The sequence below is a fragment of the Amphichorda felina genome (genome assembly GCF_050947745.1).
Source record: "Amphichorda felina strain 45539 chromosome Unknown scaffold_3, whole genome shotgun sequence".
Classification (NCBI taxonomy): domain Eukaryota; kingdom Fungi; phylum Ascomycota; class Sordariomycetes; order Hypocreales; family Bionectriaceae; genus Amphichorda; species Amphichorda felina.
The window spans coordinates 2,890,663-2,903,200 of record NW_028145047.1 but is presented as its reverse complement, the minus strand read 5'-3'; the positions used below and the strand labels follow the sequence as shown (position 1 = coordinate 2,903,200).

Here is a 12,538-nt window from a genome sequence, read left to right as displayed (position 1 = left end):
TACCGCCGCGCACAAAAGCAGATCTTTGGTAGGAAAATGCATCGCCCGTCCCAGCGATGAATGGGTGGCAGCATCTGGCACATAGGGTAAAGGCTATATGGGCCAGTCCATCTGTCGTACTGGTAGGCATATTACCATTGAGAGATAGGGCAAATGAAGGCCGAAACTAGGCTCGTTGCCTAAGTCATCACTGGCGTAGCCGTCGCTCTCCTCGGTGTCTATCGCGTTGCATAGATCCTTACACCAGCTCTCGTGGTCGGTGCATGAAAGAATAGGCGCTAGAGATTTGGGCTCCTAGATTAGGGGCACATTATTGATTCACTGATACTGCGGACCTTCCCGTTGAACTGCCCGCGTTTTATACGGCTCGTGGGTTTGAGGTGAAATCAGAAGTGCAAAAATGCGATCTCGAAGCGATTCGTATGGCTTGTAGGGGATGCTCATAATGCTAATCGAGAGAGACACCGGGGCTAAAGGTGGAACGGCGGGGTAGCTTAACAGGTCAAGGAAAGTAGAGGTAATGTCGGCCGAGTAGAGATAGATTTGCTCCTTGTCGTTGATAGTAGAGAATAGCACCTGAGCCTGGACAGAGATATGAATGGTAAGTGGAACGAAACAGGGATAGACCGGGGGCCATACGGGGTATGTCTGATGGCGGCATGCCTCGTCTTCATGCCCTAACCGCTCCAAAACCGCTGTGCGTTGTTCGTGTGCTATTGCGATTAAGAGCGCGGCTATGTATGGGTCACGCAATGGTTCCGAGGGTGTGATGTTCTTTGACCTAAGCATGAACAAGGAGTGTGCAATGGATCGTCCGCGTCGTCTATATATATTTGGCCGCAGAGCGTCAAGACGCAGCTCCTCTATGCGCCTTTGGTCGATATATGCTGCAATAGGAGGTGCGCGCACGTCGGGATTATGGTTTGTTTCTTCTCGGAGGAAGAGCAAGGTGCATGTGAGGGTTGCTCGGGCACGTCCATTGAAGTAGAAGTGAATATTGTTTCTATGGAAGAGGGCACAGTCAGTGAGAGCTTCCGAAGCTGGTGGAGAAACATACCGGTCGTCGAGAGGACAGTCAGAATGTGCAACAATGCCCAGTATACTACTCTCCCGCATGCCCATTTTCTTCCCCCGGTTAATCAGCTGCGCAATAAATGAGAGACCGCTACGCTCGCCGGTAAAAGCCGACGGCGTCGAGTGCTGTGGTGCACGAAAAGGACCGTTGAAGGAACATTGCAGCAACTCGAGCTAGCGGTTAGTCCAGTACAAGGGAGCAACCACCAAGCGTTCTCTGCAGTGAATGCGAGTGAGTTGGTTTATTGATAAAGTGGGCGCGGGTGTAGATGATGTGGAGGAACTGGAATGTGGTGATGATGACTCCATGGAGCGGACGGGAGCATTCTCGGTGGATTTGGCCAGGTAGGTAGGTCAGTAGGCAGGTACTTATGGTCTGGTCATGCTTCACGCAGAGGTGAAGTTGGTGACGGACTTGTTTTCGCCGAAAGTAATACGTATTCGTACCTACTCATACTCGCTAATTGTCGGATCAAATATTTCCCGCTACCTGTCAGTGGGTGGATCACACGTGAGTCAGGGGGTGAATTATTTTGTATGGAAGAAGAGTTCTTAAGCCTGAGTCTGGGCGCCAAGTCTAATACATTCCAAAACAGTCGTCTTTGATGAATATCCTCGAAGAACGCCGGATCCATACCATCTTTAACCCCATGGGGTCGGCTGCCAAGGCTACAGTACCATACACCCCATAGCATCTTCTCTTGGCAACGTCCGCCTGTACCCAGTGGTATAGACACAGGTATAAATGTGAATAATTGAACTAATTTTAGCATTGGCATTTGCAAGCATACCCGCCCGAATGCTTCTATCAATGGCACGAGTGAATCGCCGTCTGGCACTACTTCATCAAGCAAAGCTGCGAAGCAGCTTTGCGCGAAGGCATTAGCCGGAGGGCAAAGGTTCTGCTAAAATGGCACCGGCAGGCCATGCTCTGGAGCGGGCCAGAACAATGACGGGTGAAATATACCGATTACCCGGTCTTTCAACGTGCTTATACGCGCAGTAGCCGTGCGAATCGCATCGCTGAGTGCGTCCATGCGTAAAGTTCCTGGAGCTAGCGTCCCAGTCACGACGGATATTGGCGTGTACACTAAATATAATCTTATTTAGGTCTTAGAGAAATGTAAGCGTTCGGTAGGTATGTTGAATTAAGGGCGCTGAGAATATTGTCTTGGTAATATTTATTATAAATTTCTTTCGTCTAGGTTGCATATGGCTTTACGTCGATGTTAGACGATGAATTACACGTCTCGATTGGTCTTTCCCTCCTGAGTATTGCTCCTCTCGCTCCTCTTTATCGCCCGTGGAAACTCGCTGTTAGGTCCGCGGAGAATCCATCCCGGATGCACCACATTCAGCAAGAACAGGGCAAGGAACATGGGCATGGCATCGAACGCGAGCGCCCATTTTTCGCTTGTAGATAGATGGTCGTCGGAGCTCGCAGGGCTAAACTCGACGAGACGAAAGATGACTCGAGTCTGCAAGAATGGTCAAGTTAGTGAGCAAGGAAACATCGAAGCGGATGCATCCATGTTGATGGCTTACAATAATCATCATCAGCACCGCAAACATGACCCATGCGAGAACTATGGGCCGCCGCATATTCATGTCGCCGCGGAGCTCCCTCTTGGCCTTGATATGGAGTCGGACAATGATGACGCAGAATAGGATGACGAAGCCCAGCTGGGCCCCGCATCCGCCCATGTACAGCCTTTTGCCGATGGTGATGATGGGGTTGTCATCTGCTAGGTCCGTGACGGACATCATGCCGCCGCCCGTGGCCTGCGTGAGGAAGCACAGGACATCGATCCACACGAATGTCTTAGTGAGCCATGCTGCTTTGATACGACAGACGCGTTGATCCAGGAGAGAGAAGTAAACTAGCCGTGCCACTGTCATGTAGGCAAATGCGTTGATCCCTGTGACGATTCAGCGTCAGTCACCACTTGATGAATCATCTGGAGATATCAGAATAAACTTACAAAGGGGCGCTAGCAGGAAGAGAAGTTGCGCCGGCACCACATATCCGACATTTTGCTGGTCCTTAGCTCCGAGTGCCTTCATCAGAAAGGCCAAGAACTCCCATGAGGCTCCAACGAGGAGGACCCAGCAGAACGGCTACGTGTTGATTGCTATTAGCGTTGAGTGGTGATTTGTATAGGAACCGCTACGGACATGCCTTTTTCCATGCTATGGCCTGGATGAGATGGATCACCATGCTCAGCCCAAACAGTGCAGCAAAAGCGCACTCGGCCGCAAAGTTGGGATTGTACGCATATTGCGAGTTGCAGGCGTCGAGCGGCACCCAGCCATTTTTGTCGGGAACAGCCGTGGTGCAGCTCGGGGTGGGGATGCTGGCCGTAGACGTAGGTAGGTCGTCTATGGTCGTGGAGGAAGACAACATTTTGGTAAAGGGCTGGTTATGAAGATTCCTGGAAGATAGAAACTTGTGCTAGGGACGAAGTTGCAGAGGGGGATGTGTGGCCAAGATTCGTCTGTGCAGGAATTTGGGATTGGTACACGCATATATATATATATATAGTTAAAAAGATTGGAAACAAATTCATCACTGCATTTCCCGATTTCCAGGGTCACTTACGCCGTTTCTAATCCTAGCTGATCTTCCCAAGCCTCAAAGGTCGATTGCATGCTGGGAGGGGTCGTATCGTCTCCGATGTAAGGTCCGCATTGGGCCTTAGGCGGAGTCCAAAGAAGACGGCCCAATTTAAAATTAGCAACCAACTTAGAAGAAGGGAAGAAAACGATAGACAAGCAAGCCTAGGGTGCATGGTTCCCAGTCGATTATGGTTCAAGGGCCTGGAGCCGGTGGGCCGGAGCTGGAGCAGTTACGGGGATATTGTACGTAATGTACGTTGGGCATATCCTTACTACGTACACCGATGGGGCTTAGATGAAGGATTTTGAAAATTGACGAGCTGGCGAATAGAAGGCGACGAAGCACCGGAGTTTGAGACAGGCTCAGAACAAGGAAAGTCTCCACAGTAAGATGACGCGCAGCAGCCCGGCAAGAGGGTAAGGCTTGTGCTGACTGCTGAATGATAGCTCTGGTTTGTGGTAATAGACGATTGGACCAATGTGCGTCGTCCAAGTTCTGAGACCTTTCCGTGCCAAGCTTAGCTGGGAGACAAAAGTACCGAGACGCCGCGTAGCCTGAGGAGGCTGATATCAGTATAGCCCATGGGGAGGCCTGGATTGTCGCCATCTCCAAAATAGGCCATCACAATCCTGGCGTAGGACTGTATCTACGTCGAGATCCTATATAACAGGTAGTTTGAGTGGACTATATATACATGTAGGCATTGGGAGGGGAGGATACATATGCCTTGATAAAATCGGCCTTCCTGTCCATGCAACCGCTAGCTCTATCAATCCCATCAGCAAACAAAATTTCCAGCGGTGCATTTGTAGCTTGCTGCCCTTCATCTGAAATGGCAAACATTTCTTCTCTCGCTGCTCGGAACTGCTGGACAATGGCCGCCATGGCCTGCGAATCGTACAGGCCTTCCCGTCGCTGTGACGCAGAGAGCAGCTCCACGGCTCTGTCGCATACCCACTCGTCGGAGCACTTCATGGCAAGAATAAACAAGGGCGCCACCACTCCCGTCTCTGATGAAAAGTTGCGACGCGGGCTCTTGATCACCGTGGCCGACGCGTTGCGCTCCCTTGTGGCCTCAAGGACGCTGCTGACCAGGTTGATGACCTCTCTTGCCTCGGTGTTTGGCGACGCCCCGAAGATGGACTCGTTTGCTGGAAAGCCGGCGTCGAGGAGCATGCATGAGACTCGCCATAGAATGAGCAGTACCTGGATGGCGCATGTGGTCTGGGTGCTTTGCTCCGATCGGCGGTTAAACTCTTCGAGCCGACTCTTCCATCTATTGAGCTGGTCTTTGAGATGATGCTTCCCTTGAAGAATCGCCGTTGGTATTGACTCCTCCTCCCTTGTATTTTTGAAGGCTCTGTGCTTTGCTAGAAATTGAAAGAGCCAGTTGTGCAGTTTGATGAGGGAATCGTAGGCGTGCTCAGCCTGGAGAAATGGCGACATTGAGTCTTCCAGCAGGTCACTGGCAAGGGTCCCCTGGGCCAAACTCAACGCGGGCTGACGTCCATCGTCAAACATGCTGGCTTGTAGATCCAGTCTTTCAAACACGGCGGATAGAGTCTCCAGTTCTGGACTCTCTCTGGGTACACCATGCGTCTCTGTCTTACCGTAATGATGGGACATCAAATTCAATCCGCCCTGTAGATGATGCATGGCAGTCTCGCTATTTCCCAGTGTGCTCTCAAAGCAGTAGAATAACACACAGCAGACGAGGGCCGCCCTAGTGGCATCAGGTGACGGCTCCTCTACGCGCTTCCGCAGGGCACGGAGAGCCTTGCCATGGAGTCTCAATATGTCGCCCATGCCCTCATTGCTTGGGTTACCAGTGACATAGTCAAGGTGCAGGGCGCTCAGCGACACCAGAGCTTGCCGCACAGCTGGTTCAGCATGGCTCGCCTGGAGCACAGTGGTGGACCAGAAGTCGGAGCCCAGGTAGCCGGCAATGTCGCGGGAACCCTGGACACAGAAGTAGTGCAGCACCTGGCGATCCTTCTGGGAGCCTGGGAGGCGAAACGGGATGGCGTAGCTGGTGATGGACAGCGTTGGGGTGGGCGGTACTGTTCGCGTTTGGGGGCGTGAATCATAGCCGTCGCATTTCCAGCCGGACTGGATGCATTTGTGGCATGACGGCCTCGTCTCGTCGCATTTGACGCGTCTTGTTCTGGTGAGATGTCAGCCACACAAGGATGTCTAGTTAATCTCATTGTCCAAGTGATGGTGGCGTACCGACAAGCCTGGCACCCCGTGCGAACTCTGGGCGTACTGGATCTGGTCCTCTTGCCGCGCACGAGGGTGCCTGTTCCCGTCATTTCGTCAGAAACGTGAGGAGATAGCACTTCTGAAATTGTTAGAAATTGTGTGTCTGGATGCCAAGCTGTCAGCAATCATCTTGTTGAATCATCATTGATCCAGGCCCCACAGAGATCCAGCTTATCATACCCAGGTCAGCGGCTGTCGCCAACTCACTGAGGCTGGGATACTGTGAGGCGGTATCTCACAGAACCATGTGCATCGATGCATTTTTTATGTAGCAAATTCGTAAGAGGAACATTGATTGCCCAGTCCTAGTCTTGGGCCCGAAGATTTTGAAGCTGATCTCTGAATTATACGCTTACCTGCCGTAATCGGCCATGGGTGCGACGTCTCTTGTCTGAGCCCCATCAGGTGCATTCGTAGAAACAGGATAAGCATTGACTTGTTCCCGTCTCCATTCTGCTCGGAAGTGGTGGAAGACGATACTACACGCCCAGAACGATTTGCAGCTGCTCGCAGTGTCAACGTTGGTCGTAAAAAGCCACGATAGATACCTGAAAGCTACCAAAATGACATCTGACTCTGGGTTCTGCCTGAGCTCCAGTAGCTACTAGGATAAGAAACCCCTGTGGAAGGTTTCAGCAGTATCTAGATGTGACATCAAAAAAATAGCTATCCTAGCTGTCACTACCGCAGTTTAGATACAAACGTTGCAAAGTGAATACCTGCTGTCGAAAGAGAATGATGACCGGCGAACGTGGACAGAATGCCGTCCGTGTGATTGCACCTGCTCAGTTGCCCTTTGAAGGGAAACTATACCCAGGACGCAAGAAAACTCCGGGGTTCACATAAGAATCTTGGACGTTATTGCTCTCGCGGCTTTGGGCCTTTGTGAGGGCGAGTTTAGCCAAATCCAACAGACGAGGCCGCCGGAGGGAAATTCAAACAAGACAAAACTTCTAGCGCACAATAACCATTGTCTTGCTATCTTAGTTTCTAGAGCAAATTTTTCTGTGTATTCAGCCCTGTTTGTACTATCACAGTACCTGCTACCTACTTCCGCGGGTGTGTATTCAGCTATACATTGGTTGCCTCGGTACAAATTCACACTGAGTTCTCTCTTGTCCTGGCTTAACAAGGCCCGACAAATATTCTCAGCAACTGCAAGGTATTATGCTTCTGTTTAATAAGGTACCCAGTACTGTTTGCATCTACCTCATTTGGTCACGACAACTTTCTCAACGTTGTTCCCTTAAAGTTTCGATGAGAGCCTGGAAGATATAGGTAGCAGCACAAACGCCAACACCTCAAGTATAAATATGCTGCACCACCTCCACACTCTCTCGCGTTTCTTGATATCTCATCCTAGCACCTTTCAAACTCAACTTGCCTAAGGCCCTTCCCCCTCATGGAGCCATCACGCCCGCGGCCCTTGTCCGCCATGGGCTCTAGTTCCAACAAGGGCTCAACCGAAGGGGCCTTGGGCAGCCAGGAATCAGAAGATGACTGTGTTTTTCTCTATGAGAAGCCAAGGCCCCCAGCCTGCGTGCAAAACGAGGCCGCTTTCCAGGCGCTTGAAGGTTAGTGGTGGCGGATCTTTGACCCTCGAGCTACACTCTTGAGCTTGTTACCTGAATGGTCCTGATGTTGGGGCAGAGCAGCGAGTCTTCTCCGCTGAGGAGGTGGAGCTCTTTGAGAAACGCAAGGTCGCCGTGGACGAGTTCAAGACATTTCTGCATGACCGGGCCCCAGCCTACCTCCTCAAATCGCAGCCCCGGTACTTCATGCAGACGCAGGGCGAGCGATATCTGCGCGCCGCCGTCCGGGCCAATGTCGACATCAAAGACGTCTACATCGGCGATAACTGCCTCCCCACATGGCCGAATTGCTTCTGGGACCATGAGCGGGAGACCGCGCACTCGGAGCTTCAACAGAGGCTCATGTCGCAGTGGATTGCCAAGGACCTGGGCGATATCCTGTACCGCGAAATTCGCGTCAAGGGCAACGCGAGGCTCGAAAAGGCCCACCAACTGGGTATCCAGATCCACGAAATCCGCATGGGCAACGACCTCCTTCCGACCTGGCCTGCAGACATTGATATGAGCTCTACTATCCATGAGAGGGCGATTTCAAGGCGAGCGGCGTACTCCGGCCAGAGCGTTGACAACGAGGGGGTGTCGTCGACCTACACGGATATTGATGTGGAGGATTCTGACCAGGATTCCGAGCTGGCCCAGACCAGCGGGTCTGTGGAGGACGGCTATGAGACTGTCGACATGGCCACTGGTAATGATCCTCTGGTGTCGAAATCGTCCAAAAGTTCCTCTTCTCTCAGAATGCCATCCGTGCCTCTCTCCGGCTCCTGGACCAATGTAGAGGTCGGAATAAATCGTCCTGTCTCGTCCTTCACCACTTCCGACTCCGACTCCGACTTTGACGAAGGCGCCGATACAGATTCCAGTTCTAGTGATGTCATCTCTCTCAAGGACTTTGTACAAGATGGCCGTCAAGACTACGCGGACGGGACAGAGAACATCTTCCACGACGCCGAGGTTGTCGACGGATTTCAGGGATCTTCCTAGGAGGTCGATCTTGAGGTCTATATTGCCGAGGACGACGAGGAAGTGGATGATCTTCCAGAGATTGAGCTCGGAGTTGACAGAGCTGCCTTTGAGTACCACTGCGACATCGATGAGGCGGTCGATATCGAGGCAGAGGGTTTCGTGATTCGTTGCTCCGATATCCCGGTTGAGGGTCCTGAGGATGAGATTGTTGACGAGATTATGACGGAGCCGCAGAGTCAGGCAACTGTCGTGGCCGTGTCCGGCACGAGCGACAAGGTGGAGGGGTTGGGCGGGCATGTTTCTGACGACTTCTCCAGGTCAGAAGAGGTTACTAGCGACGAGGATGAATCCGGAGCGACTACGGGGAATGCGAATACTCGGGGCGTCATCGAAACTGAAAGCGGGTTTGAATGGTGATTTTGCCTTGAGGCTGAGAAAGTTGCGACACGTTAGCGAGCCGTATGGGAAATGGGAAATGGAACGCGCCGGGATCTCAAGCTACGCCCATCCGAAATACCTGTTGCTGAATATAGCTATATGGTAGTTGAAATACAGCATGAGACACGGCTCGTCTTTGATACGTTGGAGTTGAGTTCGACGGAACAAGAAGATGTTGTCCATTTTCTTAACCCCCAAGAAGTAATGTGGGTGAACGTCTGGGCTGTTTGGTCAATGGAAAGCTAGGCTATGCGCAGTCAACATACATTGCGCCTTGTTGTCTACGTGTTGAAAACAGGAACGTTGGCTAGAAATCAAACATGGCTCAAGGGGGAAAAGTACATCAACTATCTCTATAAGCCAGTTCACATCACCATGTCATTCGCTAGAGTCAGCAGCTCTCTCAACAAGGTGCTCGTCAGGCAGCATAATGGCCCGGTCCAGCTGGTATGGAAGACCCCGATGACGGCCACGAATCATAATGAGGCAAATGACCACCTTGCTGAACGTGCTAAACATGCCGCACAAAGACACGTTGGCATCGGGGTGTCCAAGACTAAGGCCGACGTTGCCGCTGGTGCCATCAAGTCAGCTGGGCTCCTCGTTTGGCCTAGGAAGGGTAGGTGTTTATGCAGATATAGGTACTTACTAGGCGGATGTGACCTCGAAGAAGACGGAAAACAGGTTAAATGCCTATTCTTGTTGTCAGTACATCGGCTATCTCGCCACACATACGTTGACAGAGATTCCACCCACCGGCTGGTCCGGATCCATGATCCTGTCCGCCTCGGCAATGGCCACGCAGAAGATGCCCAGGAAGATGTACCACAGGTCGAAGCTCAGCTGGTTCTGCATGTGCTTGAGCAGGTAGCCCCTCCCCGTGGACCCGGACTCGTCGACCTGCTCCTCGCTCGGGTAGATGCCCAGGGCGCGCTCCTCGTACGTGTTGGAGGCGCGGATGCTGATGGCGATGGGGAAGATGGAGATGTACATCATGACGAGCAGGCTGAGCTGGACGGCCGGGTTGACCTGCGACAGAGAGAAGGTGGAGGTGCCCGTGTGCCGGGCCGAGGCGGCCTGGAAGAGGGCGGCGAGGAAGCGCTTCCCCAGGGGCAGGGAGGAGACCTCGGGGTTGTTGAGGTCGAGGACGATGATTAGCAGGGTGTCGATGGAGTTGAGGGCGAAGAGGATGGCGAAGAGGACCCAGGTGGGGCCGCTGGGGAAGAGGAGCGTGTAGCAACGGCGGGGGTGGTCGAGGAGGAAGTGGAGGGGGTCCTGGGTCGGGGAGCTGCGAGGGAGGATCTTGGACATGGTCCAGATGCAGAGGCGCAGGAAGACGGGGTAGAAAGTGTGGCCGGCAAAGGCGAGGAAGCTCATGATGAACATGGGCCACTCGGCGTCGCGGAACGAGATCATAGAGTCCGGGGTGAGGGTGAGGCCGAGGTTGTTGACCATGGTCTGGGACGAGTAAAAGGCCCTGTGGGTGCCTTGTCAGCGCAGTTCTTGTGTGCATGTATATACAGGCATGTAGGTTAATACACAGCTACTCACCACCACACGTCGCCTTGGGCAATCTCGCGAAGGTATTCGCGATACTTGGGATCTGCGCGTTTGATCCAGGGGACGAGGCAGATGGCACCAAAGAGATGGAGGCCAAAGAAGTAGGCTACAAAGCGTCAGAATCAGCCTCTCAAGGACCCCTATAGGCTTCGACTCACCAAGTACAATCTTCAGCAGAAGCTTCAGACTCCTGTACTCTATCCCCCCCAGGGCGTCGCGGTCCTCGGACGTCATGTTCTGGAACTGCGAGTTCCGCCCGATAGTCACCTGCCGCGACAGAAAAGGCTTGTCGTTGAGCGCGGGCTGAGACTGCGACGAAACGGACGGGCGGCGCTCAGGGGGTTTCTTCTCTCCTCCGAGGACAAACACCGAGGACGCGACCGTGGCAACACGATCTAGCGACTTTGCCTCGACGAGGCGCAATCCGTCTGTACGTCGACGACGGAGGCTGGGTCGCGACGCGGATAGGACGGGCGTGATGGCGTCTAGGTCACGGTCATGGATGCTGCGATCACGGCTGACCGAGTATTTCCTGTCCAGCTCAATGAGCGGATCTCCACGGTCGCGATCCCGGGGTCCGGGGATGTACAGGGTGACATCGTTCTTCGGGTGGGCGTCAACGTTGGCGTCGAATTTTATGCGCGTCGTCTGCGGGAGGGGCGATTTCTCTGGCTCCTGGACCTGCTCGACCTCCGGACGCTTGGGGTTCTCCGGTGCCGTGTTGCCTTTTCGCGAAGGTGGTGCCTCATCTTCGGCTTCGCTCTCTGTGGAGGTAGCATCTCGAGCTTGCGTGGCGACAGTCCCTCTTGGATCGGCGGTTTTAGAGGCCGAGGGGGTCGCCTGGGTGGCTTCATCTGGGTGGTCTCGCGTCTTCAACCCGGCCTCGGTATCTTCATTAATCGCTCCATTGTCCGCCACTTGTCGCCGTTTTGCCTCAAACAATGCCGGCGCTGTCCGACAAGTTAGCAATCCCCCCTTTGCGCTCGATAATGAAGATGGTGGTGCGCAGTAATAACAATACCTAGCTTCTTCAGGTGCTTCCTGAACCACCAGAGCCTGACGACGACGACAAGGATGTTGACGAAGCCGAGATTCGTCAAAGTGGGAGCAAAGTACAGGTACAGCTGCTGGTACGTCTTGAGCTCCTTGAGGTCGACGCTGTCCAGAGTAAGCTGAGTGGGACCTTACACGGCGCAAAAAAGGGGGTAGACACACGTATTCAGGCCCGACTCGGTGGATACGCTCACGCCGAAATGGTATGCGTTGATGACGCTGATGTTTCCTGCAGGATACAATATTGGGATGGCCAGCAGGCTCATCAAGATAATGTAGGCATCTGGTGCGGGCCCGTCAGCGTTTGCCGTCTCGTCATTCGAGGAGATAATATCATCCGGCGGTGGGCTCTCAGTTTCTCACAGTGCAGGCTGACAAAGTGTATGGGAGGCCGCCACATGACGGGCAAGAGATGCGGTCTAGAATGGCCAGCTTGTCCTGGGGGTTTGCCTGGTAACAGGTGAAACTTGGAAGGGTGCAAGTTGGCCGGCAGGTCCCAAGCAGCTCTGGCGATTTGATGTTATAGGGAGGCGTTAGAGTCGGTTGGCTCCCTCCCTCTGAGCGATTTTAGTCACTAATATCAGGTACATAGTACATAGTACATGGCACACCGTCTCGCGGGCCCCGGGCCATGGCAATCACAGCTTGATCCGCTCCAGGCCAGCCCTATCATGGCACTAACGTGTGGCACGTACCAACAGGAACGTTTATCGAGCCCGGGGAACTAGGGCGTCGGCAGTCTGCCGATAGTGAGTGGCTGATGGGGGCTGGACCCTGCATCTGGGAGCTTGCCGTTTGTCCCGTGTGCGGCCGACTAATTGGTTGGCGATTAAATCCTGTCATGGCTGACAGCAGGAATCCGGATTCAGGTTAGCCATGGCCAGGAGGCCTCACGAGTGACGACATGAGCAAGCCTCTCCGCAATGCTGTCCGAGCTCCTTCAAAGCATGGGGGGTCTTCATCTACATGTTCAAAC

At 53.3% G+C, this 12,538-nt stretch overlaps 4 protein-coding genes across 4 annotated transcripts; 1 reads left to right on the top strand and 3 right to left on the bottom strand.

The window, feature by feature from the left end:
- Nucleotides 1–2,315: 2,315 nt before the first annotated feature.
- ACO1O0_003596 (RTA1 domain-containing protein) lies at nucleotides 2,316–3,478 on the bottom strand (the record flags this gene model as incomplete). The annotated part of the gene is made up of 4 exons (XM_083193045.1): nucleotides 2,316–2,552; nucleotides 2,620–2,993; nucleotides 3,057–3,192; nucleotides 3,290–3,478. The coding sequence occupies 4 exons, from the start codon at nucleotides 3,476–3,478 to the stop codon at nucleotides 2,316–2,318; spliced, it is 936 nt and encodes a 311-aa protein (XP_083052102.1).
- An 897-nt stretch (nucleotides 3,479–4,375) lies between these two features.
- ACO1O0_003595 (uncharacterized protein) lies at nucleotides 4,376–6,326 on the bottom strand (the record flags this gene model as incomplete). Its single annotated transcript, XM_083193044.1, has 3 exons — nucleotides 4,376–5,800; nucleotides 5,921–5,990; nucleotides 6,310–6,326. The coding sequence occupies 3 exons, from the start codon at nucleotides 6,324–6,326 to the stop codon at nucleotides 4,376–4,378; spliced, it is 1,512 nt and encodes a 503-aa protein (XP_083052101.1).
- A 1,062-nt stretch (nucleotides 6,327–7,388) lies between these two features.
- ACO1O0_003594 (uncharacterized protein) lies at nucleotides 7,389–8,928 on the top strand (the record flags this gene model as incomplete). Its single annotated transcript, XM_083193043.1, has 3 exons — nucleotides 7,389–7,527; nucleotides 7,604–8,499; nucleotides 8,530–8,928. 3 exons carry the CDS (start codon nucleotides 7,389–7,391, stop codon nucleotides 8,926–8,928), a joined length of 1,434 nt encoding a protein of 477 aa, XP_083052100.1.
- Nucleotides 8,929–9,327: 399 nt separating this feature from the next.
- Nucleotides 9,328–11,828, bottom strand: ACO1O0_003593 (cation transport protein-domain-containing protein; the record flags this gene model as incomplete). Its single annotated transcript, XM_083193042.1, has 7 exons — nucleotides 9,328–9,523; nucleotides 9,599–9,642; nucleotides 9,685–10,426; nucleotides 10,501–10,615; nucleotides 10,668–11,459; nucleotides 11,531–11,667; nucleotides 11,725–11,828. 7 exons carry the CDS (start codon nucleotides 11,826–11,828, stop codon nucleotides 9,328–9,330), a joined length of 2,130 nt encoding a protein of 709 aa, XP_083052099.1.
- Between the last annotated feature and the right edge of the window lie 710 nt (nucleotides 11,829–12,538).